Genomic DNA, 14,206 nt, shown 5'->3' with positions numbered 1-14,206 from the left:
GTGACAGGGCCACCATCCCGCCTTTAGTACATCAGGGCGTCTCTCCTCCACAGACTCCTTTGCCATGCCCTCGAGGTCCTTCCACTTCCAGCTCGTCCACCAGGAGTGTGTGAGGAGGCGGCGTCCTCGGGTCCCCGCAAAGAGCAAGAGGCAGGATGAAGCGGGTGGAAGCCGGGGGAGCCTGTGGGGAGGGCGGGGGCACGCGGCCGGAAGCGCCTTTCCCGGAAGGCAGGGGGGCGGCGCCGGCCTCAGGGCGGCTCGACCATGGCGGCGGCGCGCCGGGTGCTCGTAGCCTAAGCGGAGCCGCGCAGCGGGAGGATGGCCTCGCTCGGGTCAGCCGCGGCTGGGGAGCCCGCGGCCGGGGCTGAGGCGGAGCCGGGTCCTCCGGCCCCGCCGCCGCCGCCGCCTCCGCCACCGCCGCCGGCTCCCTCGCCGTCCGCTCTCGGGCCGCTGTTGCCGCTGCAGCGGGAGCCGCTGTACAACTGGCAGGCCACCAAGGCGTCGCTGAAGGAGCGCTTCGCCTTCCTCTTCAACTCGGAGCTGCTGAGCGATGTGCGTTTCGTGCTCGGCAAGGGCCGGGGCGCGGCGGCCGCCGGGGGCCCGCAGCGCATCCCCGCCCACCGCTTCGTCCTGGCGGCCGGCAGCGCGGTCTTCGACGCCATGTTCAACGGCGGCATGGCCACGACGTCGGCCGAGATCGAGCTGCCGGACGTGGAGCCCGCCGCCTTCCTGGCGCTGCTGAGGTGAGCGGCGGGCGCGCGGAGCCGGTGGCCGGCGGCCTGGAGGGAGGCGGCACCCGGCCGGGCCTGCGCCGACTCCCCGGGTGACCTTGGGCCCAGGCGTGTCGGCCTCCCTCGGTTCCTGCCCGGCAGGCGACGCTCGAGAAGCTCGGCCAGTGGTTAGAGTAAAAGCCGGCGTTGCCATCCCGGCGGCGGCGGGCGCTTTGCGGTTGAAGGGTGCTGTCACGTTCCAGTAGCGGAAATGTCGCTGGGGCTTCGGAATCAAGTGGGCAGAAAAGGAGGCAGAGTGGGGAAGACGAGGCAGGCTGGCCTGATTGCCCGCTTGCAGGATTCGATTTTTTGTTTGTTTGTTTGTTTACAGGACGGGGTAGATGAAGGGTCTTAGAGGACTGGTGTTTTCAGGTTCTTCACGGTTAGTTGTCAAGGCTCTGGAGAATAATAGCCATAGCAGGTATCGGCCTGACCCTCTTCAAGTTTCTGCAGACAAGGTGACATTTTATTGTATTCTAAAACACAGCTACTGGTGTGTTGAGGATTTGCTTTCTGATGCTCTGAGGGTAGGAGGTTGATAGCTGATTAGTTTTCTTTAATGGAAGGGAGTAGTGTTTTGGCGTTGTTAGTTTTTAATCCCAGCAGTCCTGTTAGGGAGGCACATCGTGTTGTTTTACCCCAGTTTTACAAATGGGACCGAGGCCCAGAAAAGTAACTTGTCCAAGGTAATCGAGCCAGTTCCCAGAGAATCATGTGTGCTCCATTATCTGAAGATGGTTTTGGCTGCTTGAGTATACTATTGTTTTTAAGACAGCAGAGTTTTGAGTATTTCTGACGTAAACAGGCAAGTCAGTGGAACACAAGAGTCCTCAAAGGCTCACAGCTTCATCAAGAAGATGCATATGGAGCGAAATACAAAGTTCACACAAGAAATATGTTAAGTTCTTGTTAATAAATGGATAAAGGACAAGATGTAATAGAAAAGAAAAAACACAGCTAAAGAATGTTTGACCTCATTGGTAAATGAGGAAATGCAAATTAAAACAGTAAAGAGCTTTCTCCTTTTCTTGAGCCCCACCATTTAGGGGCGGAGATTTGGGTTTTGGCTTTTATTTTCTTGGACCGTGGCTCATTATTTAGACTTGGCCGATTTGGGGCATGATATGTATTCCAAACTGGCTTCAAACTCAGCGAACTTCTCACCCCCGAGTGCTGACCCACCAAAACATTTAAAAGATGACTGTAGGAACACTTTCTGACAAAGATTATCATAAAAAGCCTTTGAAAAATACTTGGATGCCTTAGATTTCTTTTCTACACTTAGAAAACATTAAATTATTGAAAAAAAAGTATCTATAGCATTCTTCACAATAATGTAGAAAGAAGTTGAGCCAAGGGAATAAATAATTCAATAACAATCATAGGTCTACTTGATGGAATATAATGCATTCACTGTGAAGTTTATGAAAATCGGGTAATATTTCAGGCCATGTCCAAGTTAGCATTTTGAAATTCATGCACCATAGTAACAACTGAAAAATAATGGAACAAATTTATATACCTGGAGACAGGATAGAAGGAAACACCAGTGTGCCGAGTTGTGTTGAACTGGAAAGCCGATGGTACCCCTTTCTCTCTTTGTCCTCAGATTTTCTAGCATTTAATTCCCTTGTACTTATGGGACTAGGTTTGCAGCCTACAGGCTAGTATTTGAGTCATTTGGATTTTGAAGTTGACCAGGAAGACTGGATAAAGCTTGCTTAAACTATGTAGTTTAGAAGCCTTCCTTAAAATGATAGGCCAGAGAGGTGGCTAAGTGGGTAAAGGCTCCTGTTGCCAAGCCCAAAGGAAGACATGAGGTACCTGTGGCCAAGTAATGAAAGAGGAGAACTTACTCCTGCAAGTTGTCCTCTGACCTCTCTATGTGTGCTGCTGTGTACCTGCCTCCACACACATGCAGGAAAAAATACAACAAAATGGTTCTTTTGCCACCTGTATCATGATCCACTGGGATACGAAATTAGTAGATGTCTCCTGGTATCATATTTGGAGGTGAAACCTTTAAGCATTTTTAATACTTTTCCTAAGTGAAATTTACACTGGCTAAACTTGAGAACCATGGAGCTAAACTATTAGGCACTCTTTTATTGATAGGGCTGGAATAAAATTATGGAAGGGGCTATTTCATCCTTTGTTTTTTATTTGTATTTTCATTGATTGTGCTAATCAGTTTTAATAGGAAATAGGTTAATTTTGGCGCCCTTGAAATATACTGTGCCATTTGATTTCTCTCTCTCTCTCAAGTAAATTATTTTCCTGATAGGTTCTGGTCATTTTTCTATTCTGAACTGCGTGTCTAGACTAAGTTTTACTTAGGCATTGGTTATCTTTAAAACATTGTGTGACAACAAGTGGTGGAGCTTGCTAAACTGGAAGAGTGAGGTAGCTGGGGCAGATTTTTATTGTTTTTACAACCTAAATTAACATTACTTACAGGCTTCTGAACTTAGGTTTTAAACTCTTTAATAATCTGCTCACTTAAAGCACTCTCACTTATAAATGATGTTCTTGTTCTTTTGGCCTACACTGTGTCTCCCTGTGCAGCTTATTTTTCAGTGTAGGATTCAGCAGTGGACAAGGACCCCCCCCCCCCCCACACACACACACCCTCACAAAGTGAGGAATTACACAAGGGGACTAGGACACTGTCAGAGCTGACCTGACCGTGTTTGGAAGGAAATGACACAGAAAGCTTTCTAAGGGGCCGGGGCATGTTTTAGGCCTTAATCTCTTCTGTCAAGAGAAGCTAAGAGAGTAAACTAAGTTGGTTTGAGTAGATAAAAAGAAAGTAATAGGTGATAATGATAAAAAAAAAGAATGGCCAGACTGGGATTTGAGAGACTGAGGAAGGCTTGAGAGAAGATATAGAGGGTTTTCAGTGGTGTGCTGTGATCCTATTTATATTTAAAATCCTCATCTGCCAGTTATTTAGAGATTAGACCGGGAGTAACTTGGGAACTGGTGATAAATTAAGAGGGTTTGTTGTGCTCTACTTAGATAAGAGATGCTGATGAGCTGCAGGGAGGGGTGGATATGGTAAGTGGTCAGATTTTGAAGGTGGAATCAGAGGAAGTTAAGAATGAATGGTATTGGGCTGGAGAGGTGGCTCAGCGGTTAAGAGCACTAGCTGCTCTTCCGAAGGTCTTGAGTTTGAATCCCAGCAACCACATGGTGGCTCACGACCATCTGTAATGAGATCAGACACCCTCTTCTGGTGCATCTGAAGACAGCTACAGTGTACTTACATATAATAAATAAAGAAATATTAAAGAAAAGAATGAATGGTATTTAAATGATTTAACCGAATAAAATTAACTTGGGAAAGAAGTGAATTGTGAAAGGTACAGGGTGAACTGAGATCTTACAGTGCATAGAGATGTTCCTAAACATCTAAAGGGAGCATGAAGCAAAACAGGCAGCTGTCAGAGAAGGGAAGCAGGAGCCGGACATCCTGGAAGTAAAGTCAGAGAATATTTGGGAAATGAGAGTGGAAAACCTTGTCAGCTGTGGAACATGATTAGCTGTTACATGGTACTGAGGGTTGGGTAAAGTGAAGTGTATTCCTGATGGTATGATGAGATGCAAGCTGTTGATATCCCAGGGCGGGACAACACTAATGCATTCGCTCTCTCTCAGGATTCCTTGGGGGCTTGGGGAAGAGGGGCTTCTAACCTCGATTTCAGGTTGTAGTTTTGGTGGTCCTCTTTGGGGCAGATCTCTCAGTTTTTGACCACACTGGAGTATTGTGTGTTCTCTAGGTTTGTTTGTTTAGCTGAGCTGCTGTCTTTGGCCTTGGCTGTCTCCTGTCATTGGCAGCTCTCACTCCAGCACTCTGCAGTTTCTCTCCCAGTCATTTGGGAACTTGTCTGATGGATGAAGTTTATTGCTTTACAGCTGTTAGAGGCCATTGTGATACCACCTTGCCCCTTTCCTCTATCTATTCAGTGTCCCACCTAATTACTGGTGACATTTTTCTTATTTTAATGCCTGCCTTCCAAGGCCTCTTCTAACTGTATAGCCTCTATCTAAAAGACAGTAATTATTATACTTCAGGTAGTAATTTTGGGCTTTACTTTTTGATTAAATCACTGTTCCCTTACCCGAAAGGCAAATTTGTACCCTAGCTCATCTAATCTCTCAGCATGTTTTGGTTACATGTTACCCTAGAATAAACCATTCCAACAACTGGTGGTTTTAAACAGTCGTTTCATTATCTTTAGAGCTGTGTGGGTTGATGGGATCACCCAATTGTGTGGCATATCTTAAGGTTTCAGGGATTGATTTCAGATAACATCTACGGCTGTGGTCATATGGAGGGTTTGACTCAGATTCTGGATGATTTTCAAGTAGTTTGAGGTCATTTCAGCAAGCTTGATTTCTTGAACAAAAATAGGAGCTTCCAGGTGTTCTTAAAGTATAGACTAAACTTTGTGTTTGTGCTGCTGCATTTTGCTGATTAATGGTGAATGGGAATCATGTAAGCCAGCAAAGATCTATATAACAGCATTAATATTGGAAAGCATGACATAATGTGGATTTCTTAAGTGGTTATTGTATCTTAGTGTCTGGCTGATACTTCTGTTCTTTTGGCATTACTTTTTAAGCATTCATGTAAACTTACTATGGACAAATCTACCTTACAGTTTTTGTAGCTCTGCCTAATGATATACATAGTCCCTCAAAAATGTTTTTGAATAAAATGGATCATTGGTAAACAAAGCTCTTTAGATAGGATTCTCCACCCCCACCCTGACGCCAACCTTTTTTTCTAATCAGAGGTTTTCACTCTATCCTTTCAAAAATAATTCAGGGCTGGAGGAACATGAGGCCTGAATTTCGTTTCCAGAGCCTGCCTCAAAATGCCATATGTGGTAGGCATGTACTTGAATCCCAGTGCTGGGAAGGCTAATTCAGGAGGAACCCTGGGGCTCCCTGGCCTGCTTGGTGTAATTAGTGAGTTCCAGGCCACTGAGACTCTGCCTTCAGAGGAGATGGATGTTATTCCAGATGTTGACCACCACACCCACCCACCACATATACTCACCCACACAAGAACACATGTGCATAACATTGTTTTAGTTAGCCAGGTGTGGAGGCTCACGGGTGCCACCCCAGCATTTGGGAGGTGGAGGTTTGAGGATCAGAAAGTCAAAGCCTGAGACAGTTGCAGAAGACCCTATCTTAAAAATTCCTTAAATTGTATTAAATATAGGCTTAGATCTTATCTTGTTGGAGACCATCTTTGGGGTGGAGATAAGGAAACAGATATACTTTGACATCATTTCTCTGTGTTTTATGTTCCTGTCCTTAAAGGTTATGTCTGAGAACTTCAGTTGTCTCTTGAGAATACAAAGAGTTGTGCCTATGCTCTGGTGCCTGCTGTGCAAGCCTGGCAGTCTGAGCTGAGCACATGTAGGTGAAAGGGGAGCGCCAGTCCCACAGAGGAGTTTACCTACACGCATACTGTGATGTCATTCACGCAGACTGATAGTTGAAATTCAAGTGCAAAGAATTGTGGAAATATCATGCTTACATTTTAGTTGTATCTTTCTTAGTTTTTCTTAATATAAAATTCTAAATTGGGGGCTAGAGAGATAGTTCAGTGACTAAGAGTATTTACTGCTCTTGTAGGCAATAAGATTTTGTTCCTAGCACCCACAGGACAGACAGATCAGTTCCAGGGAATCTAAGACTCTTCTGGCCTTTGCAGGCTTTTGCATGCAAGTGGTACAAAAACTCACTCAGCCATGTATACATAGTATTTTATAAATGCATAGATCTTTGAATAGAAAGAAATCCTACTGATAAAATATGAGCAAGATGATTCTTAGATTTTTAGTAAGTTTTCTTATTAGAAATAAGAATACCAGCCGGGTGGTAGTGGTGGTACATGCCTTTAATCCCAGCACTTAGGTAGCAGAGACAGGTAAATTTCTGAGTTCAAGGCTAGCCTGGTCTACAGAGAGAGTTCCAAGACAGCCAGGGCAACACAGAGAAACCTTATCTCAAAAGCAAACAACAAAAACAAAAAACAAAGAAAGGAAGAAAGAAATAGAAAAAAATTAAAATACACCCCCACCACATTAATGTTACTTAGAGACTTTTACCTAGTGTGTTAACATGTGTACTCATTAAAACTTAAATGTGTCCATACTTTGTCTAGTACTATAGGGGGAAAATTCTTTTTAAAATTTTTTATAATCCAGTATTTACTTTTAACTTGCATTCTCAAAAATAATTTAAAGTATCTCACAAGAAGCCTAAGGATAAAAACTAAAATAGCACTAAGTAAGGTTAATACAAGGATCAAGCCACAGTTTTCCTTTGTAATTGTCTTAGCAACAAATGTAAAAAAGGAAACTTGCTTGTATGGTGTCTTTAGACTTAAAAACAAACTACTTAGGGGATCTGAACTCTTAACACTGAGAGCAATAATGAAACTGAATGTCCCAGTTGGTTTGCCTGTATAGAGAAGGAATTATAATAAAGAACAATGTCTGCAAGCAATGGCTTTAACACAGATGATTCTTTACTATAAGAATGATTGTGTTCCTTGATAGAAGCTAAAGGTTATTACTAAAGTAGAATTTTTATTAAATTCAGTTTGAATATGAAGGATCACATGCAGAATAATCTAAAACAATTCTTTTTTGTACCTAGAATGTCTTCACAGATGTTTTATGCCAGCCTAAATTGGAGCTCCCAAACATAGATTCATATAGAACCATGTACTTCAGCTTTGTGTCCTTGTCTTCCATCTCTCTTAATTAAATGATTATTAATAAATATGAAAGACAATATGCCTGTTAGAAGAAAAGGAGAGGGTTTAGAATGGCCAATGTATAGAAAATATACAATGTACTTAGAAGCTGTGTGGATAAAATGAGTGTGCCTGAAGGAGCCTGGTGGAGCCAGGAACTCGTCTGGTAGAAACCGCCTACAAGTTGGTAGTAAAGAAGGCAAGAAAAAAGCCTAATGCTTAAGACACAGATTTATGTAAAGCCTCCGTGAGGTTGTAAAGACTGTCTACCAGCCAAGGTCTGGTGACAGCTGAAGGTCCCTGTGTACATCTAAGCAAACTGCCTGGCAACAAATAGAACTGCTGGTATGATTTTGGAACCTCTGGATAAAGCTCTCATAATGAGAGGTGGGGTCCTTGAAATCAAGGCAAGGTGCTGGTCAGCAGCTTCCACATACCCATACCCAGAACTCACAACCTAGCCTTTGCTTTTTCAATATCTTTTTTACCTGGAAATAGACCAGCTACTAATTACTGGACTTGGAGATAGTGACCACTTGACACACAGAAAATCAGAATGTGAATGACAGACAAACAGAGCATATGAATTTCAATTTGAGGGAAAAGAGTTAAAGTTTCTACTATGCATCTTGGAAATGAGAAGAGGGTTTGTATCCGTAAAACTAAGGCATAAAGTTGTGAAGGGAAAAAAAAAGGAATAATCAAGGACAAGGCAGGGGTTTTTTAGAAATTTAAATGTGATTGCTGGGCAGAAAAGAAAGGCTATAAGCAAAGGACAAGAAATACTCTGCCAGTTGTGGTGCACTCCTTTAATCCCAGCCTGGTCTAAAAACCCTGTTTTAAACAGAGTAACCCTGTTCCAAAAAACAACCAACCAAACAGACAAAGCTGCAGAAAAGGAAATATTCCAAAATACAAAAGGAAACTTTTTTTATTAAAGAAAAGTAGATCATATATTAGTAAGCAACTAACGTTTACTCAGGTTAATTTTTGTTGGGCTCTACTGAAAATGCTTTATGCTTTAACTTGTGTTCATTCTCACTACAGCATTACAAATAGATTCTGTTATTTTCATCTCTGGAGAGTCACACCATGATAATATGCTTAAAACCACATACCAAATAAGTAATAGCACTGGTTCAAACCCGCACAATTTCTTTATCTTTTTTCCCTTACTTGTATCGTTGGTAGACATTTGGTTGAGTCCACTGATAATGGAACCTGGATATGGAACCTATGGATACAGGTCAACTGGATTATTAAATTATTTTATTCCTCTAAAGCACTCTAATTTGTGGTCATTGTGCTGATTCTAGAATGGCTATGAAAGATTTTAAAGAAGGTTCCGATACCAAGAAATAAATTAATTTTTTATTTTATTTTATTTTTTGGTTTTTCGAGACAGGGTTTCTCTGTGTAGCCTTGACTGTCCTGGAACTCACTCTGTAAACCAGGCTAGCCTGGAACTCAGAAATCTGCCTGCCTCTGCCTCCCAAGTGCTGGGATTAAAGGCATGGGCCACCACTGCCTGGCATAAATGAATCTTTTAATATTTGGAGATGTGACGTTTGCTAACTGTAGATTTACTCAAGTGAAGGTCCTTTGATGAGGGAGACATTAGCTGTTCTTGTAAGCAGCTGTGGGGTGCTACAAGGAGCCCAAAGTTTGGCTTAGGAACACGTGTTTGTATGCCTGTCTTTTGAGCACCACTTACCCTACTGAAAATGGAGATACTTTGTACCTCTGAGGAATAAGAATCAGATGTCTCTGCAGGTGCTTCTAACACTGATGCAAAGTTCAGGGTTCTTTTTTTTTCTTCTTCTTTTGTTTGTTTGCTCATTAAAGTTTAATTCTGATGGATTGCTTGTCTAAAACAATGCTGATTGTCTATTTAAAATTTCCAATTGCTTTTCAGATTTTTGTATTCAGATGAAGTTCAAATTGGTCCAGAAACCGTTATGACCACTCTTTATACTGCTAAGAAATATGCAGTCCCTGCCTTGGAAGCACATTGTGTAGAGTTTCTCACCAAACATCTTAGGGCAGATAATGCCTTTATGTTGCTTACTCAGGTAAGTAAATATAGGTAAAATAGTAGCTGAAAAATTGAACCTAAGCTGGGCAGGCACAGCACACACTTTTAGACCCAGCACTTGGAGGCAGAGGCAGGCCAATTTCTATGAGATTGAGACTAGCCATGTCTACATAGCGAGTTCCAAGACAGCCAGAACTACACAGAGAAACCCTGTCTTAAAAAAAAAAAAAATCTGCTTGATAGATTTTCACTTTATAAAAATGAACTAAATTTCTTTAAGAATGAGTGAATTCTGGTTATAGACTAGAATCCTGTACTAGAAGTAAAAATGTTACAAAAATAGGACCACATGAAAGCTACAAATCTGAAATCAGACAGCAAACTAATATTATATTAATTTTGTATTTACCAAATTACTAAAGTTATGTGAGACTATCCTCATTTGTAGGAAATTTAAAAGTCCATAATATATGCAACTTAACTTTCCTGGCTTACCCCCCAAAATATATTTGCTCTCCCTATAAAACAGGTTTGTATGGAGGGAAAGAAGGAACAGATACAGTAGGTAATTTTTAGATATGTAATCTGGAGATATGTATGATGTCTATGTGTTCCTTAATTCCATATTTTATGGGAAAATCACATAATAATATTAATACTTTATTATTTAAAGCTAAAATTAGATTGGCAAAGCAAATTAATATAAACAAGTCCAATGTGTAATCCAAGGAGAACATTTGTTCAGTTGCATGTGAACTGCTGAATCTGGGTTGGAGAAATGACTCATTGGAGTGTTTGTAATAAAATCAAGAGGACATGTATTCAGATCTCTTAACATTCACATAAAAGTATCACATCAGCATTGATGGACAAAGATGGTGACAGTCTAGCTCAGCTGATGAGCTTCAGGTTCAGAGACCCAGTTTCAAAAAAAATTATGGTGAACAGTGATAGAGGAAAGCACTGGACATCCTCCTCTGGCCTCTGTATGCACACGATTGGGCATATACCCCCCCCCACATGCTCACATGTACTGTACATATGTGCACACACACACAAACTCAACTATTGAATCCTTTAAAATTAACTTTACTGTGGCTAAAGAGATGGCTCAGCACCTAAAGAGCATTTGCTTTTCGCATAGAGGACCTACAGTCCATTTCTAGCACCTAAATGGTGTCTCAATCTTTTGTAACTCCATTTGAGGGGATCCAATGCTTTATTTGTTTTTTACAGGTACCAAGCACACACACAGTACACATACATACATGCATGTAAAACACTCATAAAAATAAATAAATCTTTAAGAAGAGAATTTTACTCAAAATTAAGTGAGACCTATCAGTCATGTCAGCTTATGGGTCTAATTTCTAATGTAGTTAATTAGTTGGGTGCCTGGAGTTCTAAAATTCTTATACAGCTTCTATCACTACAGGAAATGTTTAAAAAAAAAACATATCTTTTATTCATTACAGTTGTATACTAGTTAGCAGTGATGGTAAGACTAAAGCTTTAAGTACTAGACTGCAGCATATCTAACTAGATCTTAAACAAATAAGTGTACACCACTGAACTGTTTGATGTGCTTTACCTAATCTAGAGAGTCTGTTAAGAATCAAACTAAGTAATATATAAAAAAATAGGCTGTAATGTCTATTCATATGAAAGTAAAATGAACAAGATTGTTGATATTGTGAGACGTTAGTATCTTTAGCCTTCCATTTGTCATTCTCAGTATTCTGCATAATTAGCAGTTGCAACAGTATACAATATCAACGTTGAATGTGTACAGTCTGAGGAAAAATAACTGAAAGTGAGATGACTGTTGTTTGTACAGGCGCGGTTGTTCGATGAACCCCAGCTGGCTAGTCTTTGCCTGGACACCATAGACAAAAGCACAGTGGATGCAATAAGCGCTGAAGGGTTTACTGATATTGACATAGGTGAGTTCCTAGTGATCAACATGTTTACATTTGAAGACAGCACTATTTTGTTGGAAAACTATGTGTAAATTAGTGTTTTCTCCAACCAGTTGAAGGTCTACCTCCTTAAGGAGTTGTATTTCTTTCATGTTAGTGAAAGTGCTCTTGAAAATCCTCACTACTTCAGTGTGTCCCAAAAAGTACCAAGTAACTAAGATTGTTTGCCATCTTCATGGGATTGTCCTAGGGTCCTAGAGCAAATAAAAAGAAGAGTAAAATGTGATTTGTCTTGTTAAGTAACTGCTAGTTAGAGATGCCAAGGAACAAAATACGTGAACATTAGAATTTAGCATGGTAGTAGATTAGCTAGCATATAAATGGTAACTTTAGCCATTCTAAGTAGGTGTCAGATCTGTGGAAAATGATTACTTGATAACTACAAAAAAATTAGAGACATTACCTTAAATTGGTGTTGTGTTAGGAAAATTATGACAGAAGAGGTTCTGATAAGAGTCTTTAGGAATAGATAGTGCTTGGACTGGGGATATGGCTTAGTCATAGATTGCTTGCCTGACATGCATGAGACCCAGCACCACAAGAAACAAGATCCTTAAGTAGTTAAAAGCACAGCATTAGGCATTAGAGACAGAGGAATCACATGAAGCATGCAGCAGAGAAGAGCTGGTTGATGGTTCCAGATGGGAGAGGACCAGGAAATTGATAGGCTTAGGATTTGGTGTGCAGGAGAGGAGATAGCCAATTTCCATAGCTTTATCTTTTTATGGTGAACTGGAATTGGGTGTCATCAGTCCTTCTCATTTGGAATGAAACTCTTGGGTTGTCTGCTTCATCTTTTGTTTGGTTTTTTGAGACAGGGTTTCTCTGTGTAGCCCTGGTTGTCTACTCACTCTGTAGACCAGGTTAGCCTCGAACTCAGAAGTCTGCCTGCCTCTGCCTCCCAAGTGCTGGGATTAAAGGTGTGCGCCACCACTGCCAGGCTGCTTCATTTTTTCAAAAAGGCATTCCATACAAAATAGTCAAAAGGGAAATGTTAATTTCCTTCCCTGTGTTAGAATTCATCAGTTCCTTTCTGGCTGTTTTTAGTCTTCACCAAGAAGTCTGATGCTCTAAAATCTTTGTATTCCTCTCATTTGCAACAGGAAATGTTTTAAAATATATTTATTTTTAGGCCTGAGTGCTCAAGCTTAAACCTCAGAATTTATTCTTTTTCATTAGCCCCACATGCAGTCTCACCAGTAGGTACCCATGACTGCACTTGGAAAACAAATCCTACAAATGATCATTTTTTTATCTGCTGCTACCATATAAGCCAGCGTTCTCTCTCAGTGGACTGCCTTAGAATGATGTTTGTAACTGAAAAAATCAGATTGTATTACTTCTGTTTCCACTCCAGGAATAATATAGTTCATACTTTTCATAAATCCTACAAGATGAGAGATTAGGCATAGCTATAGTAACAAATCCCAAAGTGCTGTCTGGCTCAAACACAAAACAAGGTCATTTTATGTTCATGTAAATGGTCCAGAGAGAGTGTCCTCAGCAGGTAGCTCTCAGGCCTGATTACTGCCTGTATCTTGCTAGCAGATGGGAGGGAAAATATCCACATGTTATAAAACACTTGGGTCTAAAAGAAATAGCACCCTTATTTCATTGTCCAGAATTCAATCACATGATCCAACTGATTTCACTGCAAGTTAGGATGTACAGACTAGTTACTTCCTAAGAGGAGAGAGAACATAATTGTAACTAACAGCTCTCTGTTACACCCGACAGGGGTCATTATCTTTCAGGCCTTTATATTTGTTGCTCATTGTGACTGGACTCCTTTTCCCTTGAATCTTTATATGGCTCCCTGCTTTTTTTTCCCCCCCTGGTTTTTCGAGGCAGAGTTTCTCTGTGTAGCCCTGGCTGTCCTGAGACTCATTCTGTAATCAGGCTGGCCTCAAACTCAGAAATCTGCCTGCCTCTGCCTCCCAAGCACTGGGACTAACGGTGTGTGCCACCACTGCCCGGTTCTGGCTACGTGTTTTTAATTACTCAGCTCACAGGTTAACTGAGACTTGAGATAGACTATCTCAGACCTACTTAATAACTAAATAAAATCCCTGTTCCTTTACTCTGGTTTATTTTTCTCATATTTATTGCTATTTGAGAGTCTTAACTAGGTATTTATCTTTTCTTAAGTGTTGGTTGTCTGCTTTCCTCTTCTAGACTATCTGCTCCTTGAAGGCAGGGGCTTTGTCTTGTTTACCACTGTATTTGTAGCACAGAAGACAAATAGTACATGTTGAGTTACTGTCCTGACTAGCTGTGATAAAATGCTGTTTCTCTGCATGTGTGTAGTTTTCAGTCAGGAAGCCAGGATGGTCCTTTTAGAATCTACCTTAACTCTGCTTCTATCACTGCCATGAGTTGTGTAAGAACTGACACCTTACCCTTTTCCAGACCTGGATTGTACTTCTCTTTTATAGCTAATATAACATTCCATTGTCAGTTTACCTGCTCATTGCTCAGTGCCTTGGGAAGAATGTATACATTGTGTTTTACTGAAGGGCAAGGACTAGTACAGTGTTGAGCTATTAATGAAGCATTGTTTAATCTTAATTGTTTCTTGTTACCTGTCAAATGCTCCATTGTTTTTCATCTAATCGTGAGATCACACTACCTGCTTCTGAGT

The 14,206-nt window shown here is 41.2% G+C and overlaps 1 protein-coding gene across 1 annotated transcript in view; it reads left to right on the top strand.

Annotated features, from left to right (window-relative positions):
* The first annotated feature begins 221 nt into the window (after positions 1–221).
* The window catches only part of Btbd1 (BTB domain containing 1), a 36,185-nt gene continuing 22,200 nt past the window's right edge, over positions 222–14,206 (top strand). The window contains exons 1-3 of the mRNA XM_031387194.1: positions 222–743; positions 9,467–9,623; positions 11,424–11,529. Coding sequence (XP_031243054.1) covers positions 319–743; positions 9,467–9,623; positions 11,424–11,529 — 688 coding nt within the window. The 5' untranslated portion in view covers positions 222–318. The remainder of the gene's footprint in view (positions 744–9,466; positions 9,624–11,423; positions 11,530–14,206) is intronic.

The sequence above is a fragment of the Mastomys coucha genome, unplaced genomic scaffold (genome assembly GCF_008632895.1).
Source record: "Mastomys coucha isolate ucsf_1 unplaced genomic scaffold, UCSF_Mcou_1 pScaffold21, whole genome shotgun sequence".
NCBI lineage: Eukaryota > Metazoa > Chordata > Mammalia > Rodentia > Muridae > Mastomys > Mastomys coucha.
Note: the sequence above shows the minus strand (reverse complement) of the source record. Positions and strands in the feature narration are given on the sequence as shown.